General features: G+C 31.6%; 1 protein-coding gene across 2 annotated transcripts; it reads right to left on the reverse strand.

Annotated features, from left to right (window-relative positions):
- Positions 1–7,705: 7,705 nt before the first annotated feature.
- On the reverse strand, positions 7,706–13,835 carry LOC149495054 (ABC transporter C family member 3-like). Of its 2 annotated transcripts, XM_089723784.1 has the most exons (10): positions 11,191–13,833; positions 10,951–11,037; positions 10,207–10,857; positions 9,888–10,052; positions 9,313–9,604; positions 8,996–9,210; positions 8,611–8,916; positions 8,435–8,498; positions 8,100–8,339; positions 7,706–8,029 (listed from the first exon to the last, which is right to left on the reverse strand). In XM_089723784.1, the coding sequence occupies exons 1-10, from the start codon at positions 13,513–13,515 to the stop codon at positions 7,908–7,910; spliced, it is 4,467 nt and encodes a 1,488-aa protein (XP_089579910.1). In that variant the 5' UTR covers positions 13,516–13,833; the 3' UTR covers positions 7,706–7,907. The 2 variants fall into 2 exon arrangements, with proteins under 2 accessions (XP_089579910.1, XP_089579911.1); XM_089723785.1 differs by lacking the exon at positions 7,706–8,029 and having other exon boundaries at positions 8,092–8,339; positions 11,191–13,835.
- Between the last annotated feature and the right edge of the window lie 416 nt (positions 13,836–14,251).

Consider the following 14,251-nt stretch of genomic DNA (forward strand, 5'->3'; position numbering starts at 1 on the left):
ACGAGTTTTTGAAGCAGAAGATAAAATACAGAGCGAGAGAGGTCAAAGATGCAATCCTTGAGGCGAGGAAACGTGGAGGACAAGACTTGGGAGACGGAGATAGGCACTAACGAGGTGCAAAATCAGACAAAAGCAATTAAAGAAAAGATGGGCGTTTGTTTCCAGGAAACTTGCAACCATTTTCCCGGAAAATAGATTTTTTTTTTTTTTTTTTTTTTTTTTTTAATCTTGGTTTCCCTCGAATAGGACTCCCGGTAGTATACTTTTTGGCAACTACCAACTAACTCGGCACAAAATCGCTATCAAAATCGTAAGTCTACTCGCCAACGATTCTCCCTCGATTTTTCTTACTTTTTTTTTTTTTTTAATTACATTAGGGGTAGTTTTTCAACTCTAATCAAAATACTAAACCTACTTTAAAAGCTGGTATCTAGTGTATTTTAAAAAAATTTAATACACTTATTAAAACTCTAAAGGTTTAATCATATAAAAAAATAAACTTTTGAGTTTTATTTTTCAAATTTGGCCAATCTTTTAATTTTATTAATTTATACCATGTATTTATTTTTTTTTATTAATGCAATTCCTAAAGCCAATAAATCTACTTAGAAGATATAAATTACTTGCCAAGGTCTTTGAAGAATTCGTTAGCTACAAAACTATATCAGATTCTTTTAAGTTTGCAGTGGAATAGAAATAAAATTGTCTAAATAATCAAATTTTTAATTTAGAGATTCTGAACTACTATGATTCTACACAGAGATTATAATAAAAATAAATTAAAATAGACAAATTTGTCAAATTCGTTAAAATAATTCAGACTTTTTTAGTGATTTCACCGATGCTAAACCTACTCTAGCAGCTGTTATTAATTTTCTTTTTCCGGTATGAAATTATGATGGCTGGATTTTTTTAATATGAAGGGAAGGGTCGTAGGAAATGTAGAAAATGACGCGTGATCGACAAAATATGATGACGATAGCAATGATATATAGTAATTATATCATATGACTTTAGCACTTATAGTAATTATAAATATTGAAAATCTAACTCGTGTTTAGATTCATTAATTAACCTATTTTGAAAAGATCAATTTCACAAAATTGAATTAGAAGAATTTTTATTTTGTTAATTTTTTTTTTTTTACATTTAGAAATAACATCATTTATAAAAAAAATAATTTTAAAATTTTGAAAATCATGTCAATTTAAGCTTGATTTCATAAGAATGTACTTTTTTTAGGAATAACTAGTTGTATCATACACGCCTTCCACGGTGTTTGTAATCATCAATTTTTAATAGTTGCAAATAAATATAATTTAATATGTATATAATTTTTTTATTTTTATTGTAAATTATCTATACTACGTATTATTGTCATTATATCGACCAATTTCATTCTTTTAATTACTTCAAAATTTGATAAAATTCGAGAGCGAGTTTTCCATCTCCAAATTATTATAAACAATTTATATTATTAAAAATTTAAGAGTTTTCACAGAATAGAAAAAAAAAAAAAAAGACATTTATCATCCTATTTTGAACTCTCTTATAAACTTTTCAAGAGAAAAAAGTTTAGAACAATATTGCAAAAATATTTTTTTATCTTTCTATTTAAAAAAAATCAGTTTTTACTCATAAAATCAATTTCTTATATCAAGATTATCTTAAATAGAAGATTTCAATTTTTATACGTGTATTTCTTATTCTTATGATAATATCATTATTAATTTACTCCCATTATTTTCTTTATTAATGAATTGCCATTTTTATATTAAAAAGAAAAAAAAATATTTTATGAAATAATAAAAATTTCATAATTATATCATATGTTAGGGAAAGAACATATTTAAAATATTATTATATTTGACAATCAAATTTTTATGAAAATAAAATTATTTATCACCTAATTCAAATTTTTTATAACATTTAAATTTAATTAATTTAATTTTTTTATCTAATATAATATTATAAACTGTCCATATTACTAAAGTATGAGAAATCAATATTAAGCATTATAATGATTAGTATATTAATTATTTTTTTAGAGCATCATTTATAATTTTGGTTTTTTTTTCTTTTTATACTTTTTACTAAGCCACCAATGAGCACATAATTAATTTTATGGCTGCTTTTTTTGAGAAAAAATTATTTCAATATACTGTATGGTTTGCTAATGGAACGTATTATATCATATATAGTTTTATATTATATATATTTCTAGTCAGTTCTATTTTCTATTTTATATCAAACAATAAATTTTATAATATATTCTTTAATAAATAATAATAAATTATATTTATTTTTGTAAAATAAATTATTTATAAAAATAATTATAACCAATTAAATTTAAAATTTTTTAAAAACAATAATGAAACATATTATATTCTTATTATAATTAATATATATTTTATATCAGGGACGGAGTCGGACTCCAAAATTAAAGGTCCATAGAAAAATTTTTAAAATTAAAGGGGCCAAAAGTAAAGATTTTTTGTTTGATTGTTTTGTAGAGAAAATTTGTTTTTTAAAAAAATTGGAGTCCACCCATGATCCTTGCAGTTTCCCTTCCATCTATCAATCAAAATTAAATTATATTTATTTTTTCAATTAATAAAATTAAAATTTTAAAATATTATATTCTTATTTTCAATCAATAAAATTAAAAAATTAAAAATATTATATTCTTACAATATTTAGTATATATATAAATTTTATATAGTATATAATTTTTATTTTATCCAATAATTTAGATTTAAATAAAAAACTAATATGATGAATCAAAAATAAATTAGCTTTATTTTCTCAACCAATCAAATTAAAATCTTTAATAATATTTTTATCAATCCATTAACTTAGTAGGGGTATTCTTAAAACTCCAATTCTCCCGTCCATTCCCATATATATATATTTTTCTTAGTAGTAACTTTTATTAGTGAGTTGTTTAACAACATTTAAAAATCATGAAAAACTCTTTTTTTTCTTCACATCGCCTTTCGTCTTGATGTGTAATTGTGTTCTAATAAAATGGTAATTTTCAATTTTGTTTGGGTAAAATTAAAATGTTACTACGATGATATTATTATTATAATAACACTGCAATTTAAATAGACTTATATAACAGAATTATAAATTGAATTTATAAAACTCATTAAAGATTGGAAATAGCTGTGGTTACGAATTGATGCTATTGAAGAACATTGGTAGGACAGAAGTGAGCTTGTAGCTTACTTCCAAGTTCAAAATTCTCCTTTTGATAAGGACAACTACTTTTGATTCCTTGGGCTCCAAGCCCCAAATAAATTAAAATATGGGAAAAGTCTTCTCTATAGACTGTAGTCTATTTTATTCTCTAATAATTAGAGTATAAATTTCAAAGCTCGTGTTTGACTTATTAACAAATAATGCAATCCATCATTCCACTTTCACTTTGCACCGCTTGCTTGCAAATTCTCGAAAAATTGAAAACCACATCGATTGAAATTTCCAAGGTAAAGAAACAACGGGTTAATAAAGAAAGAACGGGTTGATTTGAATAAAAATTGTTCAGATAAATAGGAATAAGTTTGAGCGTTTAATAATTTTAAATGGAAATTTTTTTATTGAAAGACGATTCACCTTTCTGCGATAGTGCGAATAAAATTATGCTTAATACAATAAACTAGAGAAATATATATATATAGAGAGAGAGAAAAAATATATATATATAAAAGATTTATAACAAATAACAACAATTTCCATATAAAAACAAATATATATTCATAAAATTTACAAATCGCTTTCACTTTTTGGAAAGGAAAAGGAAAGAAAGGAAAAGCCTTAAACAATGACGATGACGTACCAATAGAATTGTGGATGAATTATTCTTGAAAAATTGAAAAAAAAAAAAAATTGAAGCTAGGGGCAGTGACCACCAGCCGGTCACTCCTTCGTCGTTGTTGACCAATCAAATTGATTAATTCGGCAATTAACTACTAATCTGATCTGATTTGATTTAATTTTTCAATAAATCGAAAACGGAGTTTAAAATAAAAGGAGAAAATTTATAATTACGTGAATTAAACGGAGCAATTGGTTAAATTGCATGGGCAGTTTTTGAAAGGAAATGGATTTAAATCTTAGAATACTAAGTTTTTTTCTTTTTTTTTTTAAATAATAACGAGAAAAAATTATAGTAAATAGAATATAAGTTTAAAGATTAAAAATAAATAGTTTAACTTTAACAAATATATTCTATAATTATGACAGCTTATTTTGCAAGTATACGAATCGCTACAAGTAATATATGATGAGTAAGATATCATTCCCACGAGGATTTTAATCCAAGTACCAAAATTATGTTATCTCTTTATTATTTAGACGATAATTAGGAGAATTGTTTTATAAATGTAAAATAAACAAGAGTCAAGTAAACAAAAATTGATTAAAAGAAATCAAGGAATTGAAACTATTAGGGGTTTTGATTTCACTTAATCCTATCTAATTTATTTCATTAGTTCATTGATCAATTTAATTTTTCAAGTAGGAGAAACAACTCTGAATTCACTAACAAGCTCTTCCGATGTGTTGCTAGCTATTTTAATTCCATTTAATTACCTATATTCCAATAGCGCAATCAAATATGAATTAAATCATTAAGTTATGTAGTTGTTCATGAATTTACAATTTAAGGTTGATAAATCATAAAAACCCCCCATGAGTCAAACCATATAGCTTCCGCATCAAGTTATTATTCTCATGTGTTTTATTAACCTTTTCTTATTAAAGATCCTTCTTCCGATAGTGATAATTGAAATAAATCAATCTAGGAGAAAATTCTGCCTAGAAGTATTAAGTTCATCAATAAATCATAACTTGAATAAGGAAAAATAAATCTAATTGCATAAATTGGAAGAGAGATTAAGCTACATTAAACCCCTAGTATAAGAATTTAATTACACATAGTACTTAAATAAAACCCAATAATGCTTGAATAATATTCCATAATCAATAAGGATAATGAAAGAAATAAACAAGATTAAGAGTTTAGAAATAAGAACTAGTGATGAATTGCTTGGATGGCTTCCTTGAAACTTTGCACAACTCTTGAATACTTAACTTCTAAAAATAAAACTATATACAAGCTATAAAATGAGAGAAAGATGTAGAGTGGAGTGTAGTGTAATGTGTGGGATTAAGTTGGCAATCTTGACTTAGTTTAGGATTCCCCACTGTAGCACGGCGTGCTGATTAGCACGGTCTGGGCGTGCGCGCCTTTGGAAGTCTTATGTAATAACAGTACGGGCGTGCTGATTAGCACGGGCACTGTAGCACAGGCGTGCTTAATGAATTTTTACCTCATTTTTATCATTTTCTTGCAAAAACCCTGCATTTTTCCTCAAAATCAAGTGAGTTGTGTTTCAAGGAAACTTTTAAATAAAAACATATCAATATTACATAAAAACTAATTTAAATAAATTAAAAGTAATAGAAATTTTAATCAAAATTACAATAAACTTATTATTTATGTACTTATTTACTTAATTGATTAATCTATTGAATGAAAGATTATTGTGATGGTAAAAAATCAGATTTAGGGTTATAACATCAATGGAAGGAAGAAGATGGAGGTGGACAGATAGATAATAAGACACAATATGATATTTTTAGATTTTTTTATTTTTTTATTTTTTTATTCATGGATATGTTCAGCGATTGGATTGAATTGACTTTAAAATAAATTTTTTGGAGTAAATTCATCCAACGGTTCATTTTGATTTAAAAGAATATATATCATATGAAGTCCAGAAGTAAATTTCGTTATTAATAAAATAAATCACACTGTTAAAATTTTCTTATAGAAAATTATTTTCAATTTTAAACATATAAATATTTGGTTTTTAGTTTTAAATTACATAATTCTTTGATATTAAAATGACAAAATTTAAAACAAGCGATGGAGGAATTGAACAGCTTTTCCAATAAAAAAGGCAGAAGCTAAAACGTATCCCTGATCTTTAAACTGCCCTTGCCCATTGAGGCGTTAAACAAATGAATCTATAAGGTATGGACCAACATAAGCAGCTGTTGTGTACAGCAGTCCAAGAAAATCTGCATTCAGAATTTCTTTCCAAGCTGTGAAGAACAATGCCTTCACAATCTTAAAGGTAGTAACTCCACTACCCGACTCAAATTTATTTTTGAAAACTGGAAACGACTCCACTACACTATCCACACCATGAAGTTGAGGGACATCTTCAAGGTCTATTGTTTTCGTCTTGCCAACAGCTATTAGGGAACCAATCCAAGAGAATGTAAGAATGCTGAAAATTCCAGCATTTGAGTACAGTGTTACAAAATCACCTCCGTTAGACTTGTTTGAATCGAAATTGCTACCGCTTAAATTATCATTCAACAGACGTTCTTCAAGAAGTGTCTATTCACCCTTAATTTTCAGGAACCCCACATAGCAAAGATACAAACCAGTGAACACAGGGACCGCATCTGATACTAAATAGTGAACTTTGGACAACACGTGTTCATGTTTTTTATAAATAACAACATCCACAGCAAGACAATAACAAGAAATTAAAAAATGAAAGTCCCACCAAACTCTCAATGGAAATGGGAATTTAATATCAGGTGAATTAAGAAATTAGGTATATAAATCAACCGAAAATGCTCCCCAAGAGAGTGTTCTAAGTGCTAAATCCAGAAGGGTAACTAGTTCGTCTTCAGACTAACTATTACTATACCAACAGAAATAGTTCAATAAACACCAGACAAAATTGAACGCCGTAACACCCCAAAGAACAGAATAAAATGAGTTTATAATCCAATATCCTCTTGTTATTCTCAAACCTCTCTTTAAAATCTCTCCTGTCTCCCACTTAAGTGTCTTAAAGACAAACGAGACTAATAACACAATATCAGGTGTAAAGAACCAAAAACACTCGCAAAGGAAAATGGGTTTGTGAAAAAAGATATAATACTGAAGGTGAGTTAGAAAGAAAAGATACCATCTACTCCTTATTGAATCAGCAAGTTCTAATTTCTGAGAGGTTTTTTCGAGGTTTTAGCTAAATAGGTGTTTGCTGGCAAGACTTTAAGAAACAAAAACAATTTAAAAAAAAAAAAAAAAAAAAAAACTGTGCGTCTTTTTACTGGAAAAATGCACAGAATTTTCCCACAAAATTTGTTCTTTTCTTTCTTCCAGTTCTGCTGTTATGAACACTTCTATAATCTATTACTTTCCTGCCTTTTTTTTTTCTTTTGCAGTCTCTGGGAAATGAAGAAGGCGCAAGGCGCTGGTGGACGACTGCTCTCTGTATTATATGGAAACCGTTAAAGGAGCAGAAATTACAAATCGCTCTCTCTGTATTTTGCTTTTATAGGATTCTCTCTAATCTGTCGACGTATAAGAATTATAACCATTATAACCGGAATGTCAGCACTTTTTTTAGGAAGATATTGTCAGCGTTTTCTAGTAATCAGAATTATCGAAAATCTGCAACTTGTGTTTAGAAATGAAATCCGTAGTTAAATTTCACTCTGGCTCAACAACAGAGGAAATTGAGGAGCAAGAAAATGATATCCATGTATACAAGAGAGTGATAGAAAGAGGGAAATGAAATTAGGAATTTTTTTTTTTTTTTAGAATAATAAAAAGCATCGTTTTTTATTTTTGAAATTTAAGATTTATTTTTTTACTGGATAGCAATTTAAGTTATGCAAGAACGTAATGCTCATAAATCAGCAATAGTTTAAATATACAAATTCTGCAATTATTAAGAAAGTAGTTAAACTGCAGCTTTTCGTCGTTTCTTTTCTCCATTTGTTCAAAATCAAATTAACCTAACATCTAATTACTACAAAATTTTAGTAAACTGATTGATGATGCTCAACAATGGTTTATGAAGAATTGCTATTTATTCGGTTAGCTTCTCAAAACTGGTGTTTGATCTTGCTGAATATTCTGCTACAAGTTGTGCAAACGACGATGCCTTGTTTTCTAATAACCGAGTCGGAGAGTCATATTCCTCGATGAGCCCTGCACAATTATTACCAAATATGAAACATTCAAAATTTAAATTACAGCATTAAATTTAATAATTACTTACCATGACTTAGAAGCAGAACCATGTCACTATCAAGAACAGAAGTTATTCTATGTGCAATGGTTATAACTGTACAGTCAGAGAAGTGTTGCCTAATAGTTTGCTGAATTAAATTATCAGTAGCTGTATCAACCGAGGCAGTAGCTTCATCAAGAATCAAGACTTTACTCCTCTTGAGTAGCACTCGCCCGAGACAGACTAGCTGCCTTTGACCCATACTCCAGTTCTCTCCATTCTCAGTGACTGCAGCACCATTATGATTATTCACAATGTAAATCTATGCCAGAAAGTTAAAAAGATTCGCATTCAACTAACATGGTATAATAAGAATAACATACCTGTTGAATCTAGCTTTTCCTCCTTCTTCCTAACCTCATCTCCAAGTTGGCACTTATCAAGAGCCTGGAACAATTCAATATATTTTAGCATGCATGTCCTTAGAAATTATTTGATTTCGAAACAAAATATCAAATAAAGAATCTTTTTATTAATATTTAGAATTGAAACAACCTACCTCCCAAATTTGATCATCTGTGTACTCTTCAAGAGGGTCCAGGTTACTCCGTACAGTCCCTTCGAACATGATAGGATCCTGAGGAATAATGCTTATTCTTGATCGCAAGTCATGCAAACCAATCAATGAGATATTGATGCCATCTATCACAATCTGACCAGCTGCAGGTTCAACAATCCGGAAAATTGTTTGGATGAGAGTTGATTTACCACTGCCTGTTCTCCCCACAATACCAGTTTTTTTCCCTCCTGGGAAAGTACATGTGAGACCTCGCAACACGAGTGGCATATGAGGGGTATACCGAACCTATATTAAATCACTTACATTAATATCATATGCCGTACATGATTCAGAATCATCAATTGAATTAATCAAGTTCCATTACCTGCAAATTACAAATATCTACTTCTCCATGTGATGGCCAAGAAGGGTCTGGCCGGTTTTCATCTACTACAAGAGGAGGCTCACTAGGAGTAGACATGTATTGGAGTATTCTCTCTACTGATATGATTTTATTTTCTAGATTGCAAATATTCCATATCACCGTAGCTTGCAGCGCGTTTAGATTGAGTCCATATGTCACAGCTAAACCGGCAATGGCTTTGAAAATGGAAAAACAAAAGGAAAATGTGAATTTCAAGCTCATCAAATTTTCTCAAAGAGAAGAATGATGAATAGCTATATGAGACAGGAGCTACAAACCTGGATTAATTCCCTCCGGAAAAGAGATTAAGAAAAACAAAGAGAAGGCAAATGTGAGAGAAGAGAATATATTCAAGCGGAAGCAAAGCCATTCCATTGCACTAGCAACATGAAATGCAGGTCGAGAATATGCATCAGTCAGGTTCATATTTGTTTCTTGGAATCTTGATTGGTGATCAAAGCTTCTGACAGTTGTCGATCCTGAAATTGTTTCGGCGAAATGTTGGATAACTGGGGCTTTACACACTCCAACCAATCGTGAAAGCTCTCTTGCAGATGGGAGATAATATTGCTGCAAACAAAAAAATTTTGAGGACTCTGTCTCTGAATGGTAAATGATGATAGTCAATATTCATAAAAAGTTGAAAGTTTAACAACATTGAATTGTATACAACTAAAACTTATTGTGTTCTCTAATTTCTTTATTTTAAGCATATTAAAGGAAATTTTAAATGGGAATAACCAGACAATAAAAAGCGATGGCATAAGAAACACAAGGAGTTGTATTAGCAGGCATCACGGCAGAGGAATTTTTAAACATATAAGCTAGTGTTTTAAGAGGTACTGAGTATTACCTGGTACCAGATGCAGGCAGCAATTGCAGGGATAAAGACAATAAAAACTTGCCAAGCTACCTGAGACATTACAGCAATGATTCCCAAAAGCTGGATCATTGAAATTGCAACGGAACCGACTTGATATGGAATTTGCATATCGACTGCGCTTTGGTCTGTAGAAGCCTATTAGGGCAAAAACAAATCAACTGAGACCTATATTTTTCTGGTTTAATTGGAATTAAAGGACATAAAGATGGATGAAAAAAAAGAACTAGAATTGTGGATAAAGTCTTCAAATTTAATTAATTGAAGAGAATATATGAAAAAATTTTCTTACTCTGTTTAGGATTCGCCCACTCGGAGTTGCATCAAAGAAGGACATGGGAGCACGGAAAATGCAAAAATGCATTTTATTAAATAGCATAGTTGCTGTCTTGTACCCAGCTGTTACAACAACTGTGGCTCTGGCGAGGATGCACAAAGAACTTCCAACAGCCAAAGCTACATAGACAATTATTAATTTGAACCCACTAACAACAGGTTCCACATCCTTTGACACCGGAGTTGCCCAAGCCATCCAATAGTTGCTACCAATTTGGAGGACCTGAAAGAGAATCTGTGCCAGCAAAAAAAAGGGCACCAGGGCTCCTCCATATGCAGTTGTCAGATATTTCCAGTATACATGGAATCCAACTTTACCTTTTTCTCTCTCTTCTTCTTGAACAAGCTGTCGTTTGGGCTCAGCTATCTCTCCAGCTTTACCATTTTGTACATCTTTATTTTCTTCTTTCGATAGAACTCCATTGGTAATGCTCATGCCATCAACATCCTGGCTGATACTTTCATTTCCAGAAGTCAACCCAGCCTGTTTGGAATCAAGTACAGATAAAGCTGTCTTATGTGCACCAACAAGTTCCATAAAATGAGACCCTGAATTGAGAATGTCATCGTACTTCCCAGCCTGTGTGATCCTTCCATCTTTCATGACCTAACCAGAAGGAAAAAGTTGAATCCAAGCATTCCATTGTGTTTAAGATGATAAATCCTAAAAGTATAGAAGAATAGAAATGTAATAACTCACCAATATTAAATCAGCAACTGGTAAGAATTCAACTTGATGAGTAACATAAATAACAGTTTTTGAACTCAACAGGCCAAGCAAAACTTCCTGCAATGCAATGATCAAACAAATATACTTCATGAGAAGTGCCATTCTATTGTCATGCGTTAAAAAAAACAGAAAAATGGCACAAAGTATGTGACTAAAAACAAATCACGGCCTGCACCATGCCAGTGGGAATTTAGAAGGAGAATAACTTACCTTAAATAGATGAGATCCGGTATGAGCATCAACTGCGCTAAAGGGATCGTCAAATAGATAGATATCAGCATCTTGGTAGAGAGCTCGTGCTATTTGTATTCTCTGTTTCTGTCCACCACTCAGATTGATACCCCTCTCACCTATAACTGTTTGGTCACCGAATGAGAGGATTTCCAGGTCCTTCTTCAGAGAACATGCCTCCAATATCCTTTCATACCTTTCTTTGTCCATCTCCTTGCCAAATAATATGTTCTCTTCAATCTTGCCACTCTGTATCCAAGGCAACTGAGCAACATAGGCCTTTTTCCCACATAGCTTAAGTGTCCCCGATATCTTGGGCACCTCTCCCAAAATGCAGGACAGTAAGCTCGACTTGCCTGATCCAACAGTACCACATACAGCAACCCTCATACCATGGAAAACTTTAAAATTAATGTCTTTTAGGGTTGAATTTGGAGAAGACAAGTCCCACGAGAAATTCCCATCAACTATTTCTACTGCTGTGTCTGAACTACCTCTAGGAATCTTCTCTATAACATCAGACTGCAAGTCATCGAGACGTAGGAAAGATGCAATTCTGTCGAGGGAAACCTTGGTTTGAACCATCATAGAAATTGTGTCAGGAAGATTATAGATTGGCTGCTGAAGAATCCTAAATGTTGCAAGTGCGGACAAGATTTTCCCTGACTCAAGTGGGATTCCCAAAAGCAGACAAGTACCAAAAGTGGACACAGACACTAAAGTAGGAGCACCCCACAAGACAAAACTGACAATTGCTGAAGTGTAAACAAATTTCTTCAACCATCCTGTCTCAGTGTTTCGGAGCTCAATAATCTTAGACAAAAACTTCATTTCCCATGCCTGCAGCTTCAGGATTCTCATATTCCTTAATATCTCAGACGTTGCTTTCATTCTTTTGTCTTTAGATTCCATTAACTTCTCCTGAAATTTCTCCTGTAGTCTCCCTAATGGATAGTTCAACAACATGACAATAATAGTTGCAAGCAAAGCTGCAACAGCTGCAAGCCCAAGATTTTTATACAATATAAATAAGGCCAAACTAACTTGGATGATTGCCAGCCAAGAATCATGCATGTACCAGCTAAAGTCACCAATTCGCCCTGCATCAACTGTCATAAAATTGATGACCTCCCCACTAGTGTGGCCTTGCTTTGACTGGCATGATATGGTTAAGCCTTTGTTGTAGATCACAGCCATAAGTACTGAGCGCATCCTAATTCCAATTTGCTGCAACCTAAAGAACCAGTGCCTCTGTGAGAGGCACTCTACAACCTTTCCAATAAAAAAGGCAGAAGCTAAAACATATCCCTGATTTTTATACTGCCCTCGCCCATTGAGGCATTGAACAAACGCATCTATAAGGAATGGACCGACATAGGAAGCCGCTGTGTATAGCAGCGCAAGAAAAGCTGCATACAGAATTTCTTTCCAAGCTGATGAGAACAATGCCTTCACAAGCTTAAATGTAGTAACTCCACTAGTGGCACCACTATATGACTCGAGTTTATTTTTGAAAACTGGAAAAGACCCAACTGCACTATCCACACTATGAAGTTGAGGAACATCTTCAATGTCTATGGATTTCTTATTACCAACAGCAATTAGGGAACCCATCCAAGAGAAGGTAAGAAAGCTGAAAATACCAGCATTTGAGTAAGGAGTTACAAAATCACCTCCCCTAGACTTGGTTGAATCTAAATTATTACCATCTAATAGAGGTTCTTCAAGAAGTGTATATTCACCCTTAATTTTCAAGAACCCCACAAAACAAAGAAACAAACCAGTGAAGACAGAGACTGCATCTGATACTAAATAGTGAACTTGGGAGGACATGTGTTCATGTTTTCCATAAAGAAAAATGTCCACGACGAGACAATAACAAGAAATTGAAAAATAAAAGCCCCACCAAACTCTCAATAGAAATGGGAACTTAATATCAGGTGAAATAAAAAATTGGGTATGCAAATAGACAGAAAGTGCACCCCAAGAGATTGCTCTAAGCGCTAAATCCAAAAGGGTAACTATTTCATCATCAGACCAACCACTCCTATACCAATAGAAGTAGCTCAATAAGCACCAGACAAAACTGAACACCGAAACGCCCAGACAACAGAATAGAGCGAGTTTGTAACACAATGCCCTTTTGGTATTATCAAACCTCTCTTTAATATCTTCATTACCACCCACACTAAGTTTCTTAAAAACAAACGTGACTAATAACACAAATAACAAAACTAAGTGTAAAGAGCCAGAAAACCCGCGGAGGAAAATGGGTTTGAGGAGAAAATCAGTACCTGAAAACATTATTGAAGGTGAGTTTGAAAGAAACGATATTATCGTATTCCTTACTGAATAAGCGAGTTCCACCTTTGAGAGGTTTTTTCGAGGTTTTTGGGTTCACTCATATATATATATAGAAACGAGTTTTTGAAGCAGAAGATAAAATACAGAGCGAGAGAGGTCAAAGATGCAATCCTTGAGGCGAGGAAACGTGGAGGACAAGGCTTGGGAGACGGAGATAGGCACTAACGAGGTGCAAAATCAGACAAAAGCAATTAAAGAAAAGATGGGCGTTTGTTTCCAGGAAACTTGCAACCATTTTCCCGGAAAATAGATTTTTTTTTTTTTTTTTTCTTGGTTTCCCTCGAATAGGACTCCCGGTAGTATACTTTTTGGCAACTGCCAACTAACTATGATGACGACAGCAACGATCTATAGTAATTATATCATATGACGTTAGCACTTATAGTAATTATAAATATTGAAATCTAACTCGTGTTTAGATTCATTAATTAACCTATTTTGAAAAGATCAATTTCACAAATTTGAATTGGAAGAATTTTTATTTTGTTAATTTTTTTACATTTAGAAAAAACATCATTTATAAAAAAAATAATTTTAAAATTTTGAAAATCATGTCAATTTAAGCTTGATTTCGTAAGAATTTACTTTTTTTGGGAATAATTAATTTTTTCCTATATGCGTTCCACGTTGTTTGTAATCATATTTTAAATAGTTGCAAATAAATATAATTTAATTT

The sequence above is a fragment of the Jatropha curcas genome, chromosome 7 (genome assembly GCF_041381405.1).
Source record: "Jatropha curcas cultivar XTBG-Jc1 chromosome 7, XTBG_Jcur_1.0, whole genome shotgun sequence".
Taxonomy (NCBI): Eukaryota; Viridiplantae; Streptophyta; class Magnoliopsida; order Malpighiales; family Euphorbiaceae; genus Jatropha; species Jatropha curcas.

Bases quoted from the DNA above. Each gene is read 5' to 3' on its own strand.
- LOC149495054 (XM_089723784.1), bottom strand. From the start codon at position 13,515: ATGTTTTCAGGTACTGATTTTCTCCTCAAACCCATTTTCCTCCGCGGG. The intron at 8,917-8,995 runs GTAATGGAACTT...GATTTAATATAG, and splicing joins TAGATATTTGTAATTTGCAG to GTTCGGTATACCCCTCATAT. The intron at 8,340-8,434 runs GTATGTTATTCT...ATGGTGCTGCAG, and splicing joins GGAAAAGCTAGATTCAACAG to TCACTGAGAATGGAGAGAAC.